The following is a 27,775-nucleotide window of genomic DNA, read 5'->3' as shown; positions in this document are numbered from 1 at the left end:
TAAACATGTTCTATGCCATTATGAAAAAAAACGAGGAGTCCAGTGGCACCTTAAAGGCTAACAGATTTATTTGGGCATAAGCTTTCGTGGTTAAAAAACCACTGCAGATGAATCTGAAGAAGTGGGGTTTTTACCCACGAAAGCTTATGCCCAAAATAAATCTGTTAGTCTTTAAGGTGCCCCCGGACTCCCCGTTGTTTTTGTGGATACAGACTAACACGGCTATCCTTCTGATACTTGTGCCATTATAGACTCTTAAGAATTAATACAGTCTTAATGCAAAAACCAAACTTCATCTCATTGGCCTCAGTCTTGCAACAAATCCAATGAGTGCAAAACCTTGCACCTATATAGAGCTCTGCTGACTTCAAAGAGCTCAGTGCAAGATTAGAACCATTACAAACTGCTCAAACTATACAAGTTTTAATAAACTGTGTATCAAGACATGCTTAATATTTTGATTAAACTGAACATACTTCATCAGCATTATACAAGGCGCATAACCACAAGGTTTTTATTTAAAAACAGGATTAGCTTTTAAAGTATAGTATTAAGAGCAATATACGTTACAGTGTAGTAAACAGTACTACTTCCCCATTCTCTGTCTTTACTGGTTATGTGCAAAATGTTCAAAGGCTTAAAGATCATAAGCTGACAAAATAAGACTAACTCATTAAATTAATTCTTTCTGAAGAGCAGGGATTGAGCATTCACATTATTACTTCTCATGCTCTTAACTGGGCTCCCAACATCATGACTCTAATAGGTACTGGAGTCTGAGATCAGGTCTGCTATCCCACAAAAGAGTGCAAGTAAGGGAGGGGAAAGTTTCTTGGAAACTGAATGCAAAATATTTGGTTTTCTCAGCAACCTCCATTGGGAATAGTCATAAGACTTCTCACACTGATTGTCAGCTCACTTGTTAATTCATTGCCACAATTCCACAGCTGGCCAGCTTTGCCTAGCATTTCAATCAGAATGAGCTACTTGAAAGGAAAGAAATGAGGAGTCACTGAGATAGCAGTCTGTAACCAGAGCCAACCCTACAAGCAGCTGCCTGCCAGAGGCCAGAGTTGTAGTACAGACAATGCTGGAGACCAGAAAATGTTTGTGAAAATCACTGTGAGCAACAGATGTTTTCCAATATTCTTGAAGCAGCAAAAACCCAAAAAGCTTGTCTAGATGGAAATTTGCACCAGTGTGACTACACAGATGTAATCACACAATTGCAAATTGCCCTAATCTAAACAAGACCTTTAGAATCAGCTCAGTTAATAAACTAGTTTCCAAGGTCCACAACCAAACCAGGAGCGCCAGGCAAATAAAAGCTTAGCCTAGCCTTCCTTGGAACAAAAATGCCTTTTTGGTAAAAGGGATATTTAAAAAAACGTAAGTTTTCCTAGAAGTCTGGAGATCTGGGTACTATTCCCTGCTCTACCAGTGGCTTGGTATTTCATCTGTAACAAGTCTCCTTCTCAACCTCTCTGCTCTCATTCCCACTCTTTGTAAAATGGGGATAATGTCACTTACCCACTGAAGCAAGGCCAGAGAGGGTAACTCTTCAAACAAAAAGGTTTATTAGACGCTCAGCTTTGAATCCAAATAATCCTCTGGGTCAAGGTTTTATTGCAACAGTTTCTAATTCAATCCCACCTAAAAGCAATCTGGCCAAAATCTCTAATTACCCTCCTCCCATGCAGCAAACTCATAACCCCAAAGATAGCCCCTCCCGTTCCTCACTGCTCCCAGTCACACATACCTTCCCTTTGTGGAGTTTAAATACACTCAGCTGCCTGTAATTAACACTCTTGAACCCTGGCTGGAAATTAACACCCAAAAGCCAAGGCTATTAGCTGGCTCAGAGGTGCTTCCGCCAGGGGCACCACCGGAGAAGGGTGCAGCAGTAATTCAGGGTTACCTTCATATTATTGTTTCCTACATTTCTCTGATACTAACAGATTTCGCTTTGGGTGTTTCCATCACAGACATGTTCCAATCTCATTTCTATCTGTAAAGCCAGCCTGCACTCAGGTGGTCCCAGCAGCCCTAAGGTTTTAAGATATTGGTCACAGGGGTCACCCCTTCCAGGCTCAGCGCTAATTTGACCCCTTTTTAAAAGAATAAGCAACTGAGTGTATGATGCACTCAGAACTAAAAGCAGCAAGTGAGTGAGCCCGTTCCCACCTTGCTGGGAGCAGCAGGATAACAGGCTATTCCTGATGTGTGATGGCTAAATCAGTATCATTTCAGTTTAATAGGAGATATGTCCTCTGTCAAGGCACTAGCAACAACGATCTCACCAGGTCTCTCCACACAATAGTACTTACCCATGGCATGAGCATCAGCACAAGCAGCCGGCATAGTTAAGACCTGAAACACGAGCCAAAAATTCAGTATTCCAGAGCGTGATGTGGCAATTTGCAGCTACTCTTCTACGTCTTAGGTAACAAACTTAACTGAGACAGAGAAATCCCCAGGAGCTGCTGGGGGCAGCCATGCTGTTTGCAGAGGGATGCTGGGAGGTTTTTTTCTCCTTCCTCCCCACTTCACTTCATAGATTGCTACCGTTGAAAAGAAAGCTACACAGAGCTCACGGCTGGTGTGGCAGTGTTTTCTTCCTCATGCCTAGAAAACAAAAACACAGGCGATCACAAACACTCTAAACATTTACAGTCATAGAAAAACAATCTCTCATACGCAAAACCATCAGACTGGCAGTGCCACTTCACCGGGCTAAAGAAATGGGACACTAAAACAATACAGTAAAGACAATCACGGCGGGGGGGAGCAGCCGATCCTACACACACCCCACACACGCGGTCGCATAGAAACCGAATGCCACGAACAGTCACAGAAACACACTGAAGCACAGAGCGACAGGCAGAAACGCAGCCCGCCCGGGAAACACGACGTGCTACAAAAAAACCACACAGAGCCAAGCCACTCTCACCCCCGTCTCCGACACAATCACGGGAACACCGTCCCCCACGCCAGCCGGCCCTCTGGAGCTTTTCACTGCTGTCGAGGAACCCCACCCAGGAGCCACTGGCATCCATGCCCCAGAGAAGGGAGGCAGGCGGCCAAGACGACACGGTGATGGGCGCGCGGGCTGACTGGGTGTGAGCTCCTCCGGCGGGGCCGGTCTCTCTGCCGCCTCCGCAGCACCCTGTCCGTTGACGGTGCTCCGGCCATCACCGCGGTGCGGTGCGCTCATATTAATGCACCATCACGGCGGTGTGGTCCGCTGGGGTCTGGTGTGTGGCTCGGGGGGCGGCCCGCTGTCACGGAGGGCCCATGGCGGGATGACACTCCCTGACAGGCCGTGTCCTGCCCCCTAGGTCCGGAGGGCTGGGGGCAGGCACGGGTGCGCCTCAGGGGAACCGTGCACGGCGGGGCCGGCTCGGGGCACTGCTTTCAAACCGCCCCTCTCCCGGGCGCCGGGGCAGGCACGGTCAGACCCCCACCACCACAGCGTGCCGCGGCGCTGCGAGAGCCCCGCGCCCGGGAGCCGTGGCCTGGCACCCTCCCGCCCCCGGGAAGACTGGGCCCCTGGGAGGGAGGAACTGACCCCACGCGCGAGGAGAAGTCACACCCGCGCGCGCGCACACACACCCCCACACCGCGCGCTCTTCTCCCTGTGCGGCCGCTGCCCCGGAACCCTCCATTCGCGGGCTGCGTTTCCCGCCCCGGACGCCTTTCGGCGGCCCCTTGAGCCGCCTGTTTCCGGAGCTGCGCCGACGTCACAAGCGGGGGCGGTGGTTCATAGCCGTGGCGCAGCGCTGCTTGTTGACAGGCTTCCACTCTCGTCTCCGCCGCCTGACGGGCCCCCTGCGCCGCCATGTCCATCTTCACCCCCACCAACCAGATCCGCCTCACCAACGTGGCCGTGGTGCGGACCCGGCGCGCCGGGAAGCGCTTCGAGATCGCCTGCTACCGCAACAAAGTCATGGGCTGGCGGAGCGGGGCGTGAGTACAGGCTGGGGCTGCAGGGTTGTGGGGAGGAGGGAGATCTGGGGGCGGGGAGGTCTGAGGCAGGTGCAGGGATGCTGGGGAAGGGGGGGAGTCCGGTGTGGGTGCAGGGCTGGGAGGCGGGTGAGGGGCCGGGGAGACGTTTGAGGTGGGACCCCCCCCCTCGCTGGGGGGTTTCTGCGGGGGGAGGAGACTCGGATGTCTGGGGCGGAGGGGAGTGGATGCCCCAGGCGGTGCTGGGAAGCGGTGCCTGCCAATATCCAGCTCCTAGTGAAATGGACCAGGTCAGGCCCTTCCCCCGGCTGGGCTGACTCGCCAGCACCCTACTGCTCCAGCTGGTGCCAACGCTTACAGAGCGGGGTAACCTGCCCTCATCCTACTCCAGGAGCGATTCCCACCCAGGCATTGGGGGAGGGGTTCGCAGCATGCAGGGAAGCTAGGAGTCGGCTCTGCCCTGAGTTACTGAGGGGGGTCTGAAAACACCAACTCTGTCTACATGGAGGCTCTCTGGAATTTGAAGAGTCCATGCTCATAAGTTAAAGCATGCAGATGCTCTCATTCAGGAGTAAACACGGCCTTAGTTTCCTGTAACTAAGCCTGGCCTACACTCAGGCTGTGTCTACATTACCACTTATGTCGGTATAAGTCAGCCTCTGAGTGACATAAGTTGCATGGAGCTAAGCACGGGTGTGGACAGCACTGTCGGTGAGAGAGCTCTTTCCACTGACCTAGCTGCCACCGCTTGTTGTAGGTGGATTAATTAAATCCATGGGAGAGGTCTCCTGGCCGCTTAGAGCGGCTACACTAGAGAGTTTACAGCGGCACTCTCAAGTGTAGCCATAGCCTTAAAAGTTAGGCTGAGGTAGCTACATCAGTCAGGGGTGTGAAAAAACACACCCTTGCGTGCTGCAGTTTTGTCAAGGGAAGAATGCTTCTATCAACCTAGCTACTGTCAACAGGGGAGGTGGTGTTTTGATTGGAAAAAACCCCTTCTGTTGGCGTAAGCTGCATGTATGCTATGGGGTTATGCCAGCATAGTCTCCTGGATCCTCCTTGAATCCTTCCTTGCCCTTTGAAGGTATCTTCACACCTTTAGTTTATTTGCCTTAACTTTTCTAAGTGTCCTCCTATCTTCTACATGAGGAAGTGTCCCTCCTTTGAACCTGTTGCTCCTTCTCTTCTTCTTGTGAATGTTGTTTTACTTCAGGATTTAGAAATACACTCTGTTGCCACTGCCAGTTTTGACTGCTCTTATTTGGAAAATATTGATCTGTTTTGTGTGTTGCAGTGTTTGTACTGAGGCTTGCAGTTGGCAGTGCGTCTTTTATGTTTCTGCACCGCTAATGTTGAAGAGGCAACAGCGGTTTGAGAATAAAGACCTGTCCCTGCAGTCGCTATCAATCCAAAACTCTTATTTTGAATGTCTTTTTCTCTGGGATTTATATTATCCCTATCAGCATAATGTTTGAGAGCTTATTGAGAGTCTTTTCTATTTCATTGTCTCAACCATGTTTTTAGTTTAGCTTCTCTGAATAGCTAAGGGTTTAACTTAAAAAAAAAAATCAAAGACTAGTCCCACAAAATTAATATTTTATATGTCATATTTGGAGTCCTAAAGGAACATTAATGACTGCACTGACTTAACTAGCCATTGCTTAACCCCAGCATCTAAATTTTTTTTGTGAAAACCAACTCTTAAAATCAATGTTGACATTTTTTTAAAATTCCAGTGAAAGTAGTTCTCTGTAAACAAAAACATTCTGCAGTGCATGCAATACAAATGTTTCAGCATTGAGAACCAAAATGAGACCGACTTAACTGATTTTCATGGTCCCAGTTGGAAGAAGTGATGAAAGTAAACAAGCAGTATAAACTAGAGGAGAAATAAATTGGATGTTAAAATTCTTTCCTTTTTAACAACCAATGTGTTAATAGTAATCTAGAAAGGAAATTTGTTTCTCCTTTAAGTCACTTGCTGGTGTCCTCTTAAGAAGTTAGTAATGACTTAACCAGTCCATAAAGCTACAAAAGGAATCTCCATGTTTTGTTAGATACAATTAGGTTTACGGAGGGCCCCGAACAACCTTCCTCTTGGTGAGAAAGTCCAACAGCTGCCCACACTCAAGTTCCCAGCTTCCACTAATTGGTGCCCTAGCCTCAGACACAGAGTAGCAACCACAAGACTATTCCCTGCTAGTTAATACTATGCTTGCACGTTTTCTGATTGTGAATACAATTGTTATTTACCAGTGAAAAAGACATTGATGAAGTTCTGCAGACCAACACGGTATTTGTAAACGTCTCTAAAGGTCAAGTTGCAAAGAAGGAAGATCTCCTCAAAGCTTTTGGAACTGATGACCAAACAGAAATCTGCAAGATGGTAGGTCCTCCATACATGAAAGCATAGAGTTAACACAGCTTATTGTGAATCACAGAAGATTCTAGCCATCCTCCATTAAAATTTAGCTAACTGAATCTCCATCTGTCAATTGATGCTATTAGAGATTAATGAATTTTCTAGTATATTACATGGTGGTGGTTTTTTTGTATTATTGATCAGGTTTGGGTAAACACATTCTTTCCCTTCTCTTTGGAAATAAAGTGCTTTAAATCTGTGGTCTTCAGCACCACTTTGTGCTTGTTTTGTGAGCAAAGCAGGGTCCTGTCAGATCAGTAGACTGATAGGGGGTGTCCATGCAATGCCTAGTTGCTATAGACAAGTGTGTTGCTGATTCAGTCAAGGATACATTTCTCTTTCAGTCGCTACTGAACCAGCTTCCTGGTGGGGAGGGAAGGGGCATTCTTCTTGATATCTGATCTTTCCAGTGAGAGATTTATAAAACTGAGTTCTGACCCTTGCACTTTTTATATAGCATCATTAGGATGCATTGTCCTTTACATACATGTCAGAAGCAAGGTCCCCGTCCCAAAGAACTTTAGACCAATTTCTACTGGAAGATAGGGATGGAGGGAGAGACATAATAGTTTTGTTTCACACATGTTTTGATCCAAAGGATTTTTTAGTTATATTGGTATATTTATAATGTAAAAGGAATGAGTGGGGGTGAATAGTTAATCTGCATTTTTAATCAAACAAGATATTCAGTAATGCTGTTTATTTTGAAATAGTTTCAGTGTTCAAGATAAACCTGTTATGATTTTTTTTTGGTCCCCTTGTTGGTACACGTATATAAACTGTTAACTTCACTTGTAGGATTTGACCTTTATCTTAAAAACACTAGTTTCTTTTTTATAGTTTGAGACAAGCATTACACTTTTGCGTTAGGGTTTTTTATATTACGAAAAAATTCTAGGGTTATACTTGACATGCTGCAGAATAACGTAGTCAAATTAAATATATATACACTATTTTTTATATATAATATACGGTATGTCTTAGCTTTGTGTGTGTGTGTGTGTAACTGTTACTTTGAAAACAAATCAATAACTTTCCCAGAGCTAGGACTTCTATTCCTCAGTCAAATATGTATTAACTGTTTAATAGAATTTTTCATTCTTGATTAATCACGTCTAGATTTTAACAAAAGGGGAGTTGCAGGTGTCTGACAAAGAGCGACACACACAATTGGAGCAGATGTTTAGAGATATTGCAACTATTGTCGCTGAGAAATGTGTGAATCCTGAAACAAAGAGGCCATACACAGTAATCCTTATAGAAAGAGCCATGAAGGATATCCACTACTCTGTTAAACCAAACAAGAGTACCAAACAGCAGGTCAGTATCACTCCCCAAAAATTCTGTTTAAACTTAAAATAATTTTTGTATGCAGTTTCATTATTAACATCCACAGGAGTCACTTGAGCCTAAATCTAAGGATGGTAAGTAAGCATTGTTTGACACAGAGGTGGCACAGGAGCTGAATGTCAGAAAGAAACACATGTTCTGAAACTTTGTAATTTGGTTTGTATCTGCCCATGAAACGGGGAAAGGGAAACGAACTACAGATTATTAAAACAGCAGCAACATTGGGTGTAAAACAAAAGCAAGAATACTCAACGCTCATGCTGTCGTCTTACCTCTTGTTGTTCAGTGGGACAGTGTGTTTATCCTTAATTTTGAATGTCCTGGCTTTTATAGTTTCGATATAACCACCTTGTTTAACATTTCCAGCTTTTCTGACACCTTAAGTCCAATGCCAGCAATACTTTGAGAAGATCTGCCTTTTTATGTTAATCAGTTCTGATTATAATATACCAAATGTATTCCTGGAGAATTCCAGGGGATGGTACCAAGGAATGTTTCTGGAGCATCTATAAGCTGTTGTAAATAATGCTCAGTCTGAGTGTGGGATGTGGTGCTATGTAAATAACAAATGAGTATAAGTGAATTTCATTTGTAGTTAATGTCTTTTGCAGGCTTTGGAAGTAATCAGACAGTTAAAGGAGACTATGCAGATTGAGCGGGCTCACATGAGACTGCGGTTTATTCTCCCAGCAAAAGAGGGCAAGAAGCTAAAAGAGAAGCTCAAACCACTGATCAAAGTTATAGAGAGTGAAGACTTCGATGAGCAGTTAGAAATTGTAAGCATCTAGTTTCCATAGTTAATTTGTCTACATTTAGTTGCTGTCTTTGGAAAGCTACATGTAAAACCTGTGTTTGGGTTAGCTGAAATTGAACTAAAGTGCTGAAATTTGAATTAATCAGAGATGCATAATTTAAGTGTTTTTGGGTTTTGTTTTGGTATTTTAATTCTTCATGGTCTTAGTGACTGCTTTCAAGCCTTGCAAGGCTCAGGACTGTCAGAACACTTGCTTGAGGAATGAGAGTTCTTAACCAGCAGCCATGACTCGGTTATCTTCCTGTACCCATATTTGTTGTAGAATTACTGCTCAAACTTTGAAAAGTATAATGCAGCCACTTTTAGCAAGTGCTATGTTTAACATCCTCATTTTGCCAGTCCCCTATATGTTAGGATGTTAAATTTTCATTATCTTATGGTGCATGTGTTTTGCACTGTATCTTACTGCAATTCAGTTCTGACAGTACTGTAATTTATTTAAAAGGTATTCCACCAAAATAATAAAACAAGATGTGTAATTAGTAATACTTTGGGATACTTACAACAGACTGGGCTGCTTCTGCAATTTCACTGCTGCATTATCAGCAAGTCAAGCATGGGCAGGTGGAGTTGCAAAACTCCCTTAAAGAAAAGATGGATCCATGTGGATTGATTAAATATAGGCTTTTAGGAATGTGGAAAAGCTTTCTTCAGGCCTATTGGGGTCAGTCATCTCTGTATATTAAAATGCCATTGGAAAAAAATGGTGTAGGCTAAAATCTTCACTGATTGGTATGTAAAATGTTTCAGGTGTGCCTCATTGACCCAGGCTGCTTCAGGGAGATAGATGAACTGATCCGGTGTGAGACTAAAGGGAAAGGCTCGCTTGAAGTACTCAGTTTGAAAGATGTGGAAGAAGGAGATGAAAAGTTTGAATAAAACCCTTCATCAACCTCACTTTTGTGGTAAACACTATTAAGAGGTAGACTTAAGCCACCTCATTCTGTTACTTTTATTTTTCCAACTTGTTGCTGCCAAATAACTGCTGTCACTAGTTCTATTTGAGATTTTTCTATGCCACGTTTCCTTGCATCTGTCTGGGTAACAAGTGCCTTTTTATAAAGAGGTGTTTTGAGTGTTTGATTTGCACTAAGGATAAAGCTATAGGATTTAACAGTGAAAGGCTATACTAGCTTTTGTTTTGGAGTGGGTATTGATTATCAGTAGTCATTGGCGCTATCTAGTGTGCCAAGTCCTTTTCCCTTTAATTTAGTGGTGGGTGGAAGACTGCATATATCCCAGAGAGGCTTATTGTGTATGAGGAGAAACATGCACAGGCAAATGAATTAAATGAAGTGTCACTTAAACCAGTGCACAGAGTTAGTGTGTATAATATTAACCTTGTTTAATGGCAACATAAGTAGGTGTGACCTAGACTGCCACATGCTACTGCTACAGAACTTTAGCTATTTTCAAATAGCAGACCATTATTCTATATTTTATTCATGGGACACATGCAAAATATACATTCTAACTTGGGGAAAAAGTGTTCTAATTCATTCTTTCAACTATAAATGAATTATAATATATACTTAAAATATTTTATAGGATCTGGCACAAGTGTAGTAGTCTTCTATGCTTTTGTGAGGCTGAAGCTGTGCTTCCACAATCTGCAAAAACTCACTACTAAAATAAACCTGATCTAGAATAGACAAAGGTATCTGCTCTTTGAGATTTCCACTGCTAGAAGTTGTATGTTCCTTTTCTCATCCAAGATAAAAGCCAAAATGCTTTCAACTTCTCTAATATCTTCATTTTAGACTCTTTGTATGTCTTGCTGATGTCCACACACACTTTCTATCAACCAACCTGCTGCAGAAAATATAGCACTCTAAACTATTTTCTTGCTAAAATTACAGTACAGTTTTTTCAAACTAGATAGTATATGAATAATACAGCTAAGCAGCTCCAAGGGATGCATTCATACTTCCTGAGAGAGAATACAAAATAGAGGGAAAGAGAATAAATGATACTAACTTGCCTACCCATCCATAGATAGTTCAAGGATAAACATGGAGTTTCAATAGTGCCCCTGTAATTAAACAACTTCTGACAGTAGTACAATGCAGCAAAACATGGATTAGTTGTTTGGTACAATTTCTGTTTCCTAGTTTTAGGGGATGAGCAAGTACGCTGGCCACTTGCTGATTCCTAGAGGTAAGCTGCATATGTATTTTGTGATGAAGTTGTCAGCTGTCCTCTGATTTGATGCATACATTTTCTGCAAAGACTTAGATGTTCTTAGTTTAACTACAACAAACATACTGCTAACACATAAGTACCTAGCAAAGCCCCTCTGTCCCCCTCTCAGGCATTTACCTTCCCTTTAGTCTTACAGCCTGAGCTTGTTCACAGTTCAGATTACAGGGGAGGCTAATAATAAATTTAGAAGTACTTAAGTTGCATTGGAGTTTAAGTCCCACTGATAGTCAATGGGATATGGGCTCCTTAGTCATTAAGCATTTTGAAAATTGAAATTACCTGTGTGATTTTGCTGCTATGTCTCCTTATATGGACACACTAGATTAAGTGGTTATACCTAAACTATGTTAAGACATTGATTGTGCTAATATTTGAGCACTAAAGATACTCATCAGTACTAATATCCCATTGAGATTAATAGGCAATTCATTGGTTGCATCTAATGTTTTGGGTTGCCTGCAGCTTCAGCCATCACTGCATCCATAATTAGAGCTGGTTTTTCTTTAGTGATAGAGCTTAACTTCTGAAGAGCAAACTGGGAGCGAGCAGGAGAATGAGATGAGTTGTAATAATTTAGTAGAATCCAGTTCACACACTGGCTGAGAGTGGGGGAAGTTTATCAGCCTGTAAAGCCTTCTCTAGGATACGGGTGAGTTTTTTCAGGTTTTTTTCTGTAGAGGGAGTTCTTTTTTGATCTTTTTGTAATTTATGTACAGTTGGTTTGTTTAGTATTTATGGGTCAAGAAGAATGGCTGACAAGTATCAAAACAAACCTTATTAAAGTTGACTATCACGTGTGGTGGTTTTCAGTTCTGCTTCAACACCTGTACTTCCTTGCACAATGTTTTCCTGAATATGGATACAATTCACATTTCAAAGCTACATGTAGAGGCTTATAATTCTGTCATCTTACTGTTTAGAGAATTAGCAAGTTAAGTGAGGAAGTAGAGACAAAGACTAGTAAAGGAGCACATAGTACACCTACTTGGCTGTGCTCAGAGCTGAAAAACTTCCAGTATTTCATGCTCTGCCTTTAAAGGTAAATCCAAGCAATATGTACATACACCTTTAAAAAGCTGACAGCTACAAGAAATTGAAACTTTATTCAATATACTTTAGATTTAACTTATAGGACTAGATGTTTATGAACATTAACATCTGTTTTTACTCAGTCCTGCATGTTCAACTGACTTTAGCTACAATTTTGTATTGTCTACTTCCATAGAAGTCTGTATGAAGATCTCAGTTAAATACACATTTAATGCACAACATCCTCAAGTACAAATTGGTTCTACTGATAAAGTAGATGCTGGATACCATGTTTAGTCTTCATCAGAGATGAGTCCCTCTTTAGCAGACACCATTAGGTGTCTTTTGTCTCTAGTACTTAAATTTCTGAAACAGTATGTTATACAGAGTCTTCTACAGGTGTCAGCAGTGAAGGTATTCCACATCACAAAAATCATATAGAAACAGAAGCCTTGCACTTCCAAATTAAGGATTCATTCACATCTCCATAAGACATCAAAATAATAGATGTATTAAGGCCCACAAAAAAGCCTGTCCAATCCTGAATTAAGAGCTAAACTTTCCCTAATAGAAATACAAGTCAACTATGCAGACAGTCTTATGTTAGGGATAAGTGAAAAAATGTTCTGTGGATTAACAAATATGCTGAAACAGGCTTCAGAAGTGTCACACCAGCTGCAAAGACTTAAAAACACAAAGTCCTGTATGCTCTATGTACATTTTTTTATAAAAGCAGGAATTTTCCAAAATGTCACTTCCTCCTAGTGTGTTCCACTGACTGTTTGCTAATCTTCGCTTTAAAGGGTCCTGTATTTCAGTGGTGCTCTGTAGTTTAAAACGCACTTTAAATTTAAAATGCCTTGTCTCCTAAAGTGTTCTCACAAAGCACACATGATGTAACTTGGCTCCTATATTATTTCATGTTTGCTACTGTATGAAAGATGCTGGTTGTTTTCAGTGCTACAGGCACAGGCTGCCTGTCTGGCAACTGAGCAGCACCACACTCATGACAGGATGTGTTTTGATGCTGACATCATTGAGTAGCTAAATGTATATAGTGGTTTTGTGTAAGTAACTTTTGCGGCAGGCAAATGGATTACTCTGAAATTCTACCTTTTCACCTCTTGATGAAAGCATTACTGAATTGCTGAGACACTTCAAATGTAGATCACGTCCGAGTCATGCTGCTGAACCTACATGCAAATCAAAGAGAAGTTATTTCCATCCACCCTAAAGTTCCGTTTAAGCATATGAGTGGGACCCAGGAATTCCTTAGCTCTAATCCTGGCTTTGATATCAACTCTGGCCTTTAAGAAGTCACATCAAAATGGCTTGACTTACGTTCCTGCCAGCCCCATGGAAGTTTTCCAACTGAAAGACATCACTTTGCAGTTTGGATTTTATTTTTCTTAAAACAATTACCTGTATTATTTGCATTAGGAAGATGCTGCTTCTGTCCAACCACATTGGACTGTGTATCTTAATTCTGTGCCTACAGTCTGCAAGTTAAGGTCATGGGACAGTCTCTAGTGATTCTGAAAAATCTTTAGAATAAATATATGAAGGAGGCCACGGGCACAGCTCAAGTTTATTGATCATAGAATAGAAACTCTTGCCCTAACCTCATTCACATACATCAACGTTCCTTTAAACCTCCAGTTAGTTCTCTGGCAACCAGCACAATTAGTAGTGCATAAATAAAGTTACTTGCTGGTAACTGTTAAATAACAGTTACCTGCCCTTAAAACAGTCTCACGTACAGACTGAGCTTTTATATCCCCAAATTTATTTACTCACTCACCTACCTGGAAGGAGCCACGCATACAAGGACACAAGGTCTCCCTCATGGACCCACACAGCACTTGTGTGAAACAGCTGATAGAGAGGCAGTGTTCTATGACCATTGCCATGTAAGAGCTGAATTGTAGGTGGTTTGGTCAATTTCTGTTACTAGTATCTTATTACTTACCCCTTAATGCTGGAAGTTAGGTTTTCACAGCCATAAATACTAGTGCAGAAGGGAGTCATGTTTATGTTTTAAACTGCTGATGCCAGCACTGAGGACACTTTACTTTCAAGCTTGGTCAAACTATAAAGAAAACGCAGCTATTGAATACAAATCCTCTTGTTGTCTAATGGGATTTATCTTCCATTCGTATTCCAGCTTTGACCACAGGTGGAGTGGAGTCAGTTGGTCTCATCTTAGCCCCCATGATGCCCATGTTATAAGCTGCCTTAAATGGCATGAAACTGAAGGACTAGAGTAACTAGCCGTCCTCCACAGTTTGGGATTGAGGGGCACTGGCAGAGCTGGGTGGAAGAAGCTTGCCCAAGCTATTAATTCCTTACTTTCACAAGCAATAAATTCATTCACATTTTGGGAAAATACATATAAATCCCATTACCTTTATAATCTGTTTTCTAGTTCCTGTCCCCACATTGCTGGCAACCAAGGTATTTGTTTGAAAAGTTGACTTTTCCACAGGCACTGTATGTTGATTCTTGTTGGTACATGGCCAGCTGCTTGTGGCATTTAATGGATAAGCTGGGAAGGGCTTTCGAAGATTCATATCCAACAAGTCTCCAGCTCCAAAGGTTTTCATCCATGAGGGAGCCTTTAAAGAACAGAATATGTGAAACAGTGTTCTCACTACATCAGCTCACATTAAGCCAAAGGCATATCAACTACATGGACCAGAAATTATAGGAGCCTTCTCTCACCCAAGCCTCCCTTTTTTGTCTCTCACATGTTAGTCTAAAGTAAATTTCTAGGTCTGAAGAAACCTGGAAGGGCTGGGGCCCTGTTACTGTTGCACTAGTCCAGAAAGGGGCTTGAAAGTTTGTTTGCTGAATCACTAGAATCTGGCATAAAAAGCTGACTTTCACACACACAAAAATATCATCACACCTGAAGAATAAATAGCCAGAAAAAGCATGAAGTAGAAAGAGACTGATAACAGTTAAATGTAGCATAGTTGGAATGAGCTTGCAAGAGCTTATTTTGCGCAAAAGCCTTCAGCCTTTATGGGACTCTGCCTGGGAGCTCACAGTCTTTTGACTGTTATATATTTGAGGGGATTCCTCCCATAAAAAGCTTCCAACAGAAAATGCCACTTTCAATGTCTCCAGACCCCCTTTTCACATATTATCAATAGAGATAGTGAATGGTGTGTTTCGTACCAAAATATGAAGCATACGTTTAGCATATGCTTTTAGAAACGTTTTAGGGATTCCAGTGTTCCTTCGTTTATGGTGTCAACCGAACCTTCTATATTTATTAACCTTACTTATGCAGTAGAAGTTATCTGTTATTCTTATTATAAAACCTATATGTATGGTTACATACATTTCCTATTGAACGATCCAAGGATCCAAGAACTTCATTCCAGTGAGAGTAGAGCCCAGTTTGTTTTTCCTCTAGTTTCAGTGCATGGATTTCTGACTTCAGCTCTTTCAATCGATCTTCAAATTTTTTGCTCTTTTCCAAGTAATCTAACCTGCAGCCCACACAGGGAGAGAAGAAGCCAAAAAATGAACCTAATTAGCCAGTGGTAGCTCTAACGGAGGGTTTTGTAGTTTTTACATTCATCTATTTTGTAAAGGCAATTTGTAAGGAATGTTCATTCTAAGCTTCTGGGACAAAAACCATCCCCAGTGTAAATCCACTAATCTTACATCAGAGATTAATCTGACACTAAGTTATTCAGTTGACAGTCAATAACTTCATCCAATTTGTATTTTATTTATTCTGATATTTGCTCCACATGGCCTGAACCTATGTTCTCCAATTGTCTCATTACAGGGAAAGGCTTTCAGTGACCCTGACTTTTCTTTGGTTGTCATTACATTAATTCTAAATTGCTGACAACACCTGCAACATTTAGCCCTGCTTGCTGAGGGAGGTTTTCTTTAAACAGGGAGAAGTCAAAACAAAGGGGAATGGTTAAAAATGTAAGCTCAGGCTATGGGCTTCATGTGTATCCACAGGTTTCCCATTTACTTCCAGCTGATCACAGCAATACCTGCTCCCCCTCAACTATAAATCCAGCAGTCACACACAGAATCTCCTGTTAGGTGTTAAACAGTCGGAGAACCAGCTTTATATGGGAATCTGCAGAATCATAGAGGGTCCCGCAATAGGTAGAGATAGGACATCTATGGTCTCTTGTCTTCTACTTAGATGATAAGCTCTTTGGGGGCAGGGACCATCTTTTTGTTCTGTGATTGGACATTGCCTAGCACAATGGAGTCATGGTCCATGGCTGGGGCTCCTAGGTACGACGGTAATGCAATTAATACATGTAGTAGCTCCTTGCATTGTCAGCTAATTTACTATCAGAACGTTAATGCATTTCAATCAGTCAGATACAGATACTGCTGAAGTTACAGCCCAGATACTCCCATATGGAGCCAAGTGATATACAGGAATCAGGCTAGATGACTAATGGTCTCTTCTGATGATAAACTCTATGAAAGTATAACATACATTATAGTGCATGCAGAGTGAAAAAAATTAAAAGCACGAGTCTTGCCACTTTATGTCCATTTGCCCAGAATGCAGCTTATAAACCATTTTTAACATTCAAGATAGCCTCAGAACCAACTTGGTACTCTCCAAGGTCTGTGTTGGCAAGCAAGTGTAATATCTAGGAATATTTTGAATAGTCTTTTGATAGATTTTAAAGCCACTTTTCACAGGAATGTAGGAAAGACCACAACAGAACAAAGGTTCCCATAGTCCAGTATACAGTCTACAGTGGGGCAAAGGAAAGGAAAGCCCTCTCAATGCACCAGTCAGTTGTTTCCATCCTCCTGCAGACTCATATCGGAGCAGATTGCTTTGCCCCAGACAATGTATTCCTTTAAACCCCAGGGCTCTGTATTCTTCGTGGCTAGATGCCAAGAAAACCTCTTTTCTCCTTCTAAAAAGCTAATGTGTTACAGAGCTGATGCTATTACTTCCGTATAAGGCAGTCACGCATATGTATTGTGGGGAACAATCCTGCACTGGTAGGAGGATACATCAGGAGACCTAACTGGTATTTTCCACTTCTAGTTTCTCAGGTTAAGACTCCCTAGTTTATTTACATCTCAGGAGTGTTCCAGTACCTCTCTCTTTCTATCTCAAAGGACAGTCTCTTCAGATCTACATCTTTTAAATCCATCTTTACAGATCCTTTGTCAAAGCTGACATCTCTGGTGTCCGCAGGTGAATGAGGAGGATACCGGGCCACATGCTAAAAGACGCAAGATAATCAAAAAGAGTTTGTTCCATTAACAATACAATTAGAACTTTTTTTTTTTTAAATTTCAACTATATTTCTAGCTTCTACAAGAATCTCAAAAACAGTGTCTCCAAAATTGACGTCTTCCCATTGATTCTAAAGATGGCTGTAAGCATTTGTATCCCTTTCCTTCCTGGCTGGCTGGCCCTAAACAAATCTTTTTGAAATAAAATGTTAGCCTTCAATGAAATACATTACAATGCATACAGACTGCTTGCCAATGAGAGAGAAGCATCATGGCTCGAATGTTTCCCATCTAATTTTAAACTTTGTGGATATCAGAGAGAGTGCAGCATGTGCATAGATCCACTTCCCCATAAGCAGGATGAGTGGCATTTGCTCCTGGCACCTCAGGTCACAGTGGCAAATACTGCTTCTGTGCAAGACCACAGCTTTTCTTTAAACACAGACCGGGAGGAATAAACTTTCATCTTATCCTGTTTAACTATTATTTTTGTGAGTGTAAGTACTGAGGAGTCTGGCACTTTTGAAAATTGGACTCGGACACTTTTGAAAATTTTCCCCTAAGTTGCTTGTCCTAGTTCACATAGTGACTCAGTGGCAGAGAATGGAATAGAACCTGACCATGCCAATCCTCGGTTTTGACAATTCAGATTCCCCCTTTTGCTATATTGGAGCATACAAAAGAAGTTTGAAGCTGCAGACAAGTTTTTGTCCACAAAGCTCCTTTGCTGAGCCCTTCCTGAAGTTCTCTCAATGTCACACAGTTTCCATATTTCATTTCTGTCAATACGACATCCAGGTATCCTTAAATTGCAAACATCTCTGGGTACTGTGTAGGCTATGGGATTAACAGTGATGGTGTCAGATAGGTAATTTGAGCAAAATCTGTCTAATCTATCATATGTTAAAATTGTGAAGACCAAAGACTGCAAAGTACAAAGACATTATAAATACTTCAATTTGGTAACAAAGTGTCTTGAGCAAGCTTCATGGAGAATGTGTATTTACTTGTTAGTTACACTGTATCTACATTTAAATGATGATTGGTTATTTGTCCACTCTCCAATAAAGTGCTGCCCACCAGAACCTAAACTGGGTAACTTACAAGATAATTAAGCTTCGTTACATCCAGAAGTTTCTGCTTCGCTTTTCGTTCAGCTTCCCTGGCTTCATGCAGATCCTGTTTTAGATGTTCAGCTTCTTTGGCTCTGTCAGACAAATATACTGTGAATGTTAGGTGGTAGATTTCAAACACGTGGCAACACACTGAGTTCATACACCTAGCTTGTTTCCTGAGAGACATCTGTTAGCCTCTGAAATAGTCTCCACAGGTGAAGGCCTAATTGCATGGGAAATTGAAAACTGGACAAAGCACAAGAAGAGGTGACTGCGGAAACAGTCCTGCATTAGCTGGCTGATTTAATAGATCTTTTCTATCTCTAATTCCTATGGGCCCAGTTCTGCACCCATTGTCTTGTAATCTCTGAGCCTTCAACCATTATCTGGCATCAAAGATCCCCTCTGGGATGCTGGTTTGAAAAGTAACAGCTCCCTGTTTTGGGGAAATGCTGTTTAACACTATGCTAGCATAAGTAAAGTGCCCTCAGCCTACCAAGGTGATAAGTACTCTACAAATACCTATAACAAAGAACATGAGACACACCCTGTATTTTAGGACAGCACTGAGCCCTGGGATTCTATACATGTGTAAATAGAATATACATAATCTACAACAGTGTGTATATTAAATGCACTACACTGGCTAGGAGCCCCATAATAGAATCCTGCAAACCACTTATGAGTTTAAACTCCTCTAATTAGCATGGGTCTAGCATTCACAAGGCCTTAAATTTAAGTTTAGACTCTCCACTAGTAGCCCTCAGTCTTTCGATAATGCTAAGAAGGAGTTGCTGCATAGTCATGGTTAAAACTATAGCTGAAGATGCAATTTTTGCTAAACAATTTCTGGCAGTAATTTCAAATACACTGGTACAAGGAGGGAATGAACAAAATGCACAAAGCTGTGAAGTGTTACCTGGGGAGTTCCTCCTTCCACACGTAAATTCTGGGAAGATAGTCACACAGTATATCCACAAGTGCCATGGCTGACAGATGTCACCCACCAAACCCACAAGCATATCTAACCTTCTATCTGACTCTTTCACCAATTTTACTGCAATCAGCTCTGTCTCCCGCATCTTCTGCTCCATCAGACGCTTCTCCTCCTTGGTTTTCAGTGCTGTGATCTCCAACCTCTGCCGCTCTTGCTCAGCTTCTGCAGCATTCTGGGCCAGCAGTTTGGCCTCTTCTTCTGCAATCTGAGCTTTCTCAGCCAGCAGCTCTGCTGTTTCCTGGGACCGGAGCTAAAAAGAGACATGATTTATCTTAGCTACAATGATGCAACATTTAGAAAGGAAAAATAGCTACAGTCAGCTTAGAAGCAGGAGGTCTTTCCCCAGCCGATCATAATAATGTTAACCCTTAACATACCAAGGATCATTATATTAGTCCTTTGCCCTCTTTACTGAGGGCCTAGAGCCAAGTAAACGTTTCCAGGATATCTCGTCTCCCTCTGCTCCAGTACGCTTGCCTTCCTCTCTCCCTCACTCCTTCCACCATATATGACCTCTCCTCCTTTAGTCAGCGCTGGACTAAGACATCACCCAAAATGGGCAGAGCCTAGGGAACTCTGCCTGCCTCCTTTCAGCTGCCAGTCCCACCTGCTGCTGGCTTCAAACAGGCTTCTCCACAGCTTCCATTCCTCATGCAGCCTGCTTTCCTCCCTCTCTGGTTCCTGGCCCGAACAAGGTGTTGGCAGAAAAAATCAGGGGGAAGTGGGTGGTTCCCAGCAAATGGAGATTGGGGGCAGGCCTGGCTCCCTGCAAGAGTGCAAGCATACCCTGCCTCCCAGAAAGTCTCCCTCCTTTCCTTAACAATAACCCTCAGAGTAAATCTACACTGCAATGAAAAGACCTGTGGCATTGCCATGGCTGGCCTGGGTCAGCTGACTCAGGCTCACGGGGCTCAGGCTGCAGAGCTAAAAATTGCAGCATTGACATTTGAACTTGGGCTGGAACCAGAGGTCCAGGACCACATGAGGACAGAGGGTCTCAGAGCCTGGGCTCCAGCCCGAGCCCGAACAGCTACACTGCAATTTTTAGCCCTGCAGCCTGAATCCTGTGAGCCAGAATCAATTGACCCGGGCTCGGAGACTTGGTCCCATAGGTTTTTTACTGCAGTATAGACATTTCCTCAGTGTCCTAGCTAACGCCACAGGAAAAGGAGCTTATAAATCTTGACGTCACCCAAGGCCAGATGACATTCACAGACTACTGTAACGCTCACCAGTGCCTCGTTGGCTTGCCGGGCTTCATCTTCCATCTGGAAGAGGCGCCTTTCCAGCTCTTCTTTGGCTCGCTCGGCTTCTTCTCTGAGCTGCTTCTCCCTGGCCAGCCTTTGAGTCTCCATCTGGAAAGATAATGAGTGATGCTCATAGACTGGGACTGCCGAGCAAACTGGGTAAATATTTCTAGAGAACTGAGAACTGTCCAGCTGCTGCACGGCTATCTGCCACTGTCAGGGCATCTTGCAAAGTGCCAGGGCAGCTCATCCGCATTGAATCCAACAGTTGGTGAGCCTGGTTGTTTAAAAGTGCTGTCCATATGGAACACGTGTGTCAGGTCTCCCTTTGTACTGCACCTTGTCATGAGCATCCCTCTACCACAGATACCACCCATACACAACACACATCTCCTCAGACATTCCACACCTCCCATAGCTGCTCATATTCAGTCCCTCCACAGGCATCAGCACAGACACACCCACCTCTGCTTATGGTATGAACAAGTAGGGTGAGGAAGCATGTTTGTGTGATGAATGGAATAGATACTTTCAGCAACAAGAAGCAGAAGGAACCTACTTTTTGTCTAGCCTTTTCCGCCCTGGCCTGAGCTTTCATTTGCTGGATCTCGATGGAGTCAACATTCCTCCTTCTCATGAAGAGGTCGTGGTTTCCAATGCACAGCTGTAAAACCTGCAGAAAGCAAAGCAATTGCAACACAAGTAAGTTGCAGTGAGCTGGGGGAAGAGCACGGCACAGGAATGCAAACATCTTCTACTTGGGGGCTAACTTCAGAATCATCAGGAGCTAGCAATTCCTCCAGGTTGTAGGTTTCTAGCCTAGCAAGTCAAGGTAAAAGCACATCTTTAGTCAGCAAATATATGATTTGGACAGGTTGAGAGCAGGCTGAAAGTCTCTCTCCTTATTCAGTCACCGTCTCTGGCACCAATTTCTCCTCCAGTTTTGCTGGTGTAAGAGAGGTAAATGGAACTCGTCTGGGGTGAAGGCATATGAAAGAGAAAAGCAGTAGTGGCATGGCAGGTCATCTGCAGAAGACCCTGCACAGGTGCATAATAAGATTGCAGGTTGGGAAAGGGTATGGTTTAGCTAGGGAGAGGACTGAGCCAGTGTCTTCCCTCATCAATCCCGTAGGGATATTTCAATGAAAGATAATGCCAACCCAGTCACCAATATTGTATGCTGCTTCCCTTTCCTTGAGGAAAGTTGGGACAGCAACAGACTGAGAATCCACACAGGAACTGCTCCTGAGGAAGCAAAGGAGGCATCATGCCTTCCCACAATGCCCTAGCCTTAGATCTGCAGGATTTCCCTGTGGCTCTTTGGTCTTTTACACAGTTGGCGAGTCTCCTCCCATACCCATTCTAAAAAAAGAAAAAAAAAGTGCAAACTCACCCACAAACAGAATAATTTAGAGGAAATAGCAAGTGTTTAGACAAAGATTTCTGGTCCCTGGGTGGTTCTCTCATGTAGGGCACAATATGGTACGTCAGTTTCTCTCATTAATTTTTACCAAATCACTGCAACACTAATTTTTATTATGGCTTCAGGCCTCTTAAGTACCAATATTCATGACACACGACCATGGCGGCTATTCTGAGAATAAGATTTCTCATTCTGATATCAATCAATGCAACTGGGATTGTTACGACATTCAGATTTTTTAAAAGAGCAGCAGCCCACTTACCAGTTTGTTCACTTTGAGCTGAGAAGAAAAGAATTTGAAAACTTCTGCTTTTTTATCAAGAGGTTTAATAGTTAGCTGGGGAAAAAAAAATAAATAAAGGGAAGCAGAAAAGTCTGGATCAATAAAAAGCTGAAAGTATTGAATACTATTTTCTACAGCAGACAATAACGAACCCACACCTACAGGAGAGTATTATCCCCAGCATCGAGGGGAAACTGAGACAAGACGTTAATGATTACTCGAGACCTCAGAGAGAATCAGAGCCAGAGTTGGGATTTGACAACAAGAGAGTTCTTAGTTTCCAGTCCTGCAATCAGATTGCTAAGGGATTTTAGAAGCTGAAGCTGCCAGCAATGGGGCCAGTTAGTGCCAGCTGCGACAGTGGCTTTGTGATGAACTGGATTGAGGCCACCAAAGTCAATGGTCATCATTATAATGAAGTTATTATTAATCTCTAGAGGTTGTCATTTTAACAAATTTAATACTCCAAGCCTGCCCTTGTGAAGTATCCAGCACCACTGTGGTTATAAAACAAACAAAAAGGAAATACACAGCAAAAAGCTTAAAGGATAAGAACTCCTGGACATCAGGACCCATTCATGGAATTTTTGCTTTTCCATATTCAGAGTCCATTTCCCAAATTGTTTTCTGAGGAGTAAGTGAAAAAGAGCTATATTGCAAGAGGGCCAGCACAGAGTGTTTCACTTCCTATGTTCCATTCAACAGTACAATAAAAGCAGCACCCTTCTTTTAGATCCTGGCTTTTGCTGCGACTCATGAATTAGCACTCTATTACGATTCACTCATTTGCATTTTGTTGCATAATCTCAGTGCCTATCATCTGATTTTAGATACAGTTTCACTCAGATTATAAATAACTTGTTATAGCTCATTTCACTGTGTCATTCAAATATCTTGCCCAAAGCAAGGCTGTGTTTGAATAGCAGAAGATAACGAATGTTTTAATACATGCACACCCCTGACTTTGGATTTCCACTAGAGCAGAATTTGGACCCCAATTTGAAAGGACTCATTGAAAAGAAAGGAACAGACTGTGTTCCGCTTTTATTGTTAATTCCTGGGGATTCCAGTGCTGATGTTTTCTCCTGATCAGTCTTCCAGTTAGCAATATTTCAAGTCTCTCTGACACCTTCCCCTCCACACTCTCCCTTCTTTGTATGGAGGATGATCTGTAATCTCTTTAAATTCAACTGAACTCTTATAAAATGTGCTGGGTTTATAGCTCTGGAGACAGAAGTCTTCTACTTATCCACAGAACAGGTAGAAAATGCATAAGCATCCCTACATTCCCTCTCTTGCCATAGTGCCTCCATCCTGACCTGGAGGGGCCAGCTCTGTAAATGAAGATAAAGTTCAGTCTTCATGGACCATTCAATCCTTGGCTTCTCCACGGAGGCAACTGGAGCCAATCATGGTGGCTTTTGTAGGCCTTATCTTCTGGAAAATGAACACAAACCACCACACTTTTTTCACAGGTCAAAGAGCCATCAGACTGCAATGATGTGCTCAGTTTTCACGGAGGGCTGAGCACCCATAGCTCCCCTTGAAACCAATGGGTGCTACAGGTACTCAGCACCTCTGGGGAGGAAATTCAGGCCCATAATTCTGAGTTTTGTTACAAATCCCCCATCCTCAGATTTTTTTCAGCTGTTCAGATAGACAGACTGCTTCCAATCTATTACAAGAATCCCTGTGTGTGCACGCACGACCGCAAAAAGAGTAATAGGTTAGATCCATCCTACCTCTTTCTCACTATAGGAAATGTTTCTGATACCACTCCATTCAAAAGACTTATTTGGAGAGAACCTGTTATTTATGCTGTAGACATGAATACCTTTAGCATCAACTCCAAGTAGGAGATCTGTGTCACTCTTATTTTGCTGCAAAGGAATACAATAAATTATGACCAACATCATTTTGGGTGGCATGTACAACCACACTCCAGTGACTTGTTTATTCTAAGCAATGTATTTGTATATTTTAGAGGCTAGTGTCTCCACCATATCCTGGGTTTATTAGTCTACTGCCACCTCTAGCTAACAGGCGTGGTCCTTTAGCTTAGCCAGTAGAAGCCCTTAGTTTTAGATCCAGAGATCCCAGGCTCAGTCACCATAGGTGACCTCACTAGGGGGTCATCACATGCAGATATCAAAGACCTTTTACAGACATTACATAATTAAGCCTAATAGTTCTGTTCACAAGAACTTATTGTATTTATTTTGCAGACTAGTAAGCTGAGAGAGAGTAGTGTGTCCGTGACCACATGGCCAGTCAGTGGCAGAGGTGGAAATAGAACCTGTGATTCCTAGTGCTAACTCCCCTGCTTCAAGTATCAGGAAACACTGGCACTAACTGGGCTGAAGATTTAGAATCAATTAATCTATAGCAACTAAAAATACAGCTTAATAGGATACACTTACAGCAATAGGAAAGTAATTGACACCATACATCTCCAAGTCCTGAGCAATTTTCAAATAGTTCATCTTTGCTTCATCCCTAGAAAGCACAAGAGTGATTACACTTGGAAATTCAAGTAAATTCCAACCATTTTCCTCTCCTCTAATTTTACATTACTATTTTGAAGAGAGCAATCCTAAACAGGTTACTTGATCTTTTGCTCCTTTGTCATTTGGTTTATTTGCGCTTAAGTTTTGCTGTACAGCTTTTAAGATCTGCACTGTTAAGTTCATGATCTATTGCTGACAGCTTAACCAGTGCAGTCTACTCCAGATGACCAGAGTAAAGCTTTACCAACCCTGTTTGAGTCGCATATAGTATAACCTTTACCCATTACTGGTAACTGGCTCTGATCTCATCTCTGCGTGTCAGTTTTGCCTCTTTCAGATGTTCACAGATGCCACTGGCTAGAGACCTGTGTCATGGAAGACAATGTTAGAGTAGGAGTTTTCCCCTCAGGAAGTGGTTGACTGAGAAGTATTGCTGTAAGAGGCTCCATACAATATTATACACTAAAGTCCAAGAGACACACCGAAGCGGTCCTTTGACTAACAGAGAACTTCTTCAGCCACTGATCAAAATAATTGCCAATCCCCTTTCAAGGCAGGCAAAATAATAAATACTGAGGAGAGAATGTTAATGTGCATCCAGGGCAGCTAAATAAAGAAAAAATGAATTCAACCAACTTGGGCTAGATCAACTCCACATGCCTAAAACTCTTATTGAGTTTTATTTTATTGCCAGACATGTTGAGTACATCACTGTTAGTTGTATAAGCCCTGGAACATCGACATGGAACAGCACAAAGACAAACCCCATGATACTTGCACAGGTGATTCCCCCCCCTTTCCATCTTGGTTCCTAGCTAAATAGACTCGTGCCTCTATAATCCTAGCAATTTCTCTCATTTCCCTAAGTAGGTATGAGATATATGAGGTTCATTCTCTGTAGCTTAACATGGGGCCTGGTATGGTGTGTCTCTGAAACAGGGCCTCAACCCCTCCATTGGCTTCAATGCAAGTTGAAGGCACTAAGTCTATCTTAATTGCTCAGCACCTGGTATGAGCAGGATCTTAGGACCAAAATATTGTATTTTTCCATTCAGCAATAAATGTTCCTATTAGGAATACAATGTTGATAAACCAACATAAATGGGGTCAGATACCCATCCGATGACTTATAACTGTAAAACTCCACTGAAGTCAAGTGGGTTGTACTGATGTAACGGATATGTCTATGATCTCCCAAGAGATGTTACAGTACCTGGCAATACCCCTGTGCTCTGCATACCAAGCCGATATCTTTTCTTCCCACATGTCTGCTGTCATCTGATATTGCCGGAGGACCTACAGAACAGGGAAGGATTTGGTTTTCTTTTGAACATATGAAGACGTGCTGCCAATGGTGTTTACCTCCTGCCGCTCCCAAACAACACAGTGTATAAGGGTCAACAAAATTCACAGCTGGGACTTGTTACCAAGTTCAGAGAAAACACACACACACACACACAGTGAATTCCTGAGGTTACAGCCAGCCCCACGAAAACATTTGATTCTTCATGCAGCTAAAAATATTCATGTTCAGGCATGGGAAATACTTACTCTTTTGGGTAACAGTTCTTCTTGGGCAAGAAAGCCTGGCACATGAAAATTCGGGTCATAGTCACCATACTGTCACAGGAGAAGAAAACACACTTGGTTAAATACCTGCAGGATGCTGGAGAATTTGGTAGCTGGACAACTTTTGTCTAGAATGACTGCCTCAAGGGGGAAATACAGCCCAAGTAAAATGGGCTTTGTACAGGGATCCCTTAGATGGGTTTGGGGTATGGAATTTGTCATTAGTCCATGGCCAGGGCATGTGGCTTCAACAAGCCACTGTTCTAGCCTATGGACTGAAATACTAGGCACAGCCCCTTGCAGAAGTTCCAGTCTGTGAATCCATGTAACTACAGATCCAGTGACTCCTTCCCTGTCCCACCCTCCCACATCCTCCTTCGCCTCAGCTGATTCAGAGACAACAAGGAGCCCACTTCAGCTGCATTCTGGAGATGTGGTGGCTTTGTTGGCTCAGCTATTCCTCCTGTACAAATACCCACACATGGCTACTGCAGTCAGCAGTGCAGAGGGCTTTGTGCTGACCTTCTGCCATGAGGCAATTTTGACCCCTGTGAGCATATGGTGGCCTCTGATACTTAAAGATGCTGAATGTCCTCAGTTCCCATTGATTTCAGTAGGAACTGAGGGCACCAGCCACCTGCAGGATCCATGGACATCTTTTAAAGAGCCAGGAATAATTTTACATTTTAATATAAGCTTATACCAAAGTCCTATATACAGATTTTCAGGATCAAGATATTCACATGCTCGCACTCTGCCTCTTAGTGCAATACGACAATCCAGAGAACAGGATCTAATTTTAGTCCTCTGCCTTGTTAAAAACAATGTAAAATAGCAAACAAGCCTCTCTCTCCCTAATTGCAAGTAATTATATATAATATAACTCTTCTCTTTCTGCAATACCTCCATGTCCCCAGTTGACCTACTTTCTTCACAGCAAAGCTTAAGAGTATTGTATGCAGAAAAGGAGTACTTGTGGCACCTTAGAGACTAACCAGTTTATTTCAGCATAAGCTTTCGTGAGCTACAGCTCACTTCATCGGAAGTGAGCTGTAGCTCACGAAAGCTTATGCTCAAATAAATTGGTTAGTCTCTAAGGTGCCACAAGTACTCCTTTTCTTTTTGCGAATACAGACTAACACGGCTGCTACTCTGAAACCTGTCAGTATTGTATGTGTTAGTTAAACCTATATAATCATGTTTGATAGAAATTAAATAAAAAGAAAATGCACTGTTGTGTACTAACCTTAGCCTGCACAGCATAAGAAGCCAATAAAACTGTAGCCTCTGGAGAGCAGTAGATTTCTTCATCCAATATCTGTTTCTTAACCTAAAGATGGAAAAACAGTACCAAGTTATGAAAGACAATCCAAAATCAGGACTTAAACTAAGCTTGAAGTGAATCAAACCAGCCCACCACAGCCTGGCACCAGAAATTAACAGTTATGAGATAACAACAGCAACAACAAACAAAAATACACTGTAGAAACAAAGGATATTCAAAGTTAAGGTTAAATGTACAGGAAACCAAGACCTTTGAAAATATGGAAGTCACAGTTAAAGTAGTTTGGCTATCCCCACAGAGATACCAGTCGTCAGCTATC

The 27,775-nt window shown here is 42.3% G+C and overlaps 3 protein-coding genes across 26 annotated transcripts in view; 1 reads left to right on the top strand and 2 right to left on the bottom strand.

Moving 5' to 3' along the window:
- Window positions 1–3,713, bottom strand: part of LOC102929958 (S-adenosyl-L-methionine-dependent tRNA 4-demethylwyosine synthase TYW1) — a 130,585-nt gene extending 126,872 nt beyond the window's left edge. For 3 of the 7 annotated variants that reach the window (XR_005222603.2, XR_006286257.1, XM_007054162.4), the window contains exons 1-2: window positions 2,951–3,090; window positions 2,328–2,625 (exon numbers count right to left, since the gene is read on the bottom strand). Coding sequence is in view for 5 of the 7 variants with exons in the window: in XM_007054162.4 (XP_007054224.2) it covers window positions 2,328–2,361 (34 nt within the window). In the remaining 2 variants the exon portion in view is untranslated. Of the gene's footprint in view, window positions 1–2,327; window positions 2,626–2,862; window positions 3,159–3,568 lie in introns of those variants that run through there. The other 4 variants (XM_027831409.3, XM_027831402.3, XM_043530923.1 and 1 more) reach the window with 4 other exon arrangements.
- An 80-nt stretch (window positions 3,714–3,793) lies between these two features.
- SBDS (SBDS ribosome maturation factor) lies at window positions 3,794–11,548 on the top strand. The gene is made up of 5 exons (XM_037880211.2): window positions 3,794–3,966; window positions 6,220–6,349; window positions 7,505–7,705; window positions 8,347–8,511; window positions 9,300–11,548. Exons 1-5 carry the CDS (start codon window positions 3,839–3,841, stop codon window positions 9,426–9,428), a joined length of 753 nt encoding a protein of 250 aa, XP_037736139.1. The 5' UTR covers window positions 3,794–3,838; the 3' UTR covers window positions 9,429–11,548.
- Window positions 11,549–11,838: 290 nt separating this feature from the next.
- Window positions 11,839–27,775, bottom strand: part of LOC102939269 (merlin) — a 31,367-nt gene continuing 15,430 nt past the window's right edge. For 5 of the 18 annotated variants that reach the window (XM_037880200.2, XM_043530926.1, XM_037880199.2 and 2 more), the window contains 13 exons: window positions 27,418–27,501; window positions 26,154–26,222; window positions 25,816–25,898; window positions 24,516–24,591; window positions 23,838–23,975; window positions 22,075–22,149; window positions 20,949–21,062; window positions 20,375–20,497; window positions 19,175–19,392; window positions 18,135–18,237; window positions 16,890–17,017; window positions 15,127–15,277; window positions 11,839–14,395 (listed from right to left, as the gene is read on the bottom strand). In XM_037880200.2, the coding sequence (XP_037736128.1) occupies window positions 14,147–14,395; window positions 15,127–15,277; window positions 16,890–17,017; window positions 18,135–18,237; window positions 19,175–19,392; window positions 20,375–20,497; window positions 20,949–21,062; window positions 22,075–22,149; window positions 23,838–23,975; window positions 24,516–24,591; window positions 25,816–25,898; window positions 26,154–26,222; window positions 27,418–27,501 (1,611 nt within the window). In that variant the 3' untranslated portion in view covers window positions 11,839–14,146. Of the gene's footprint in view, window positions 14,396–15,126; window positions 15,278–16,889; window positions 17,018–18,134; window positions 18,238–19,174; window positions 19,393–20,374; window positions 20,498–20,948; window positions 21,063–22,074; window positions 23,533–23,837; window positions 23,976–24,515; window positions 24,592–25,815; window positions 25,899–26,153; window positions 26,223–27,417; window positions 27,502–27,775 lie in introns of those variants that run through there. The other 13 variants (XM_037880204.2, XM_043530927.1, XM_037880207.2 and 10 more) reach the window with 13 other exon arrangements.

This window comes from Chelonia mydas, chromosome 17, assembly GCF_015237465.2.
Source record: "Chelonia mydas isolate rCheMyd1 chromosome 17, rCheMyd1.pri.v2, whole genome shotgun sequence".
NCBI lineage: Eukaryota > Metazoa > Chordata > Testudines > Cheloniidae > Chelonia > Chelonia mydas.
Note: the sequence above shows the minus strand (reverse complement) of the source record. Positions and strands in the feature narration are given on the sequence as shown.

Excerpts from the sequence above, each read along its gene's own strand:
- SBDS (XM_037880211.2), top strand. The coding sequence starts at position 3,839 with ATGTCCATCTTCACCCCCACCAACCAGATCCGCCTCACCAACGTGGCC. Across the intron at positions 7,706-8,346 it reads ACAAGAGTACCAAACAGCAG|GCTTTGGAAGTAATCAGACA; the intron begins GTCAGTATCACT and ends TGTCTTTTGCAG. Across the intron at positions 8,512-9,299 it reads TCGATGAGCAGTTAGAAATT|GTGTGCCTCATTGACCCAGG; the intron begins GTAAGCATCTAG and ends AAAATGTTTCAG.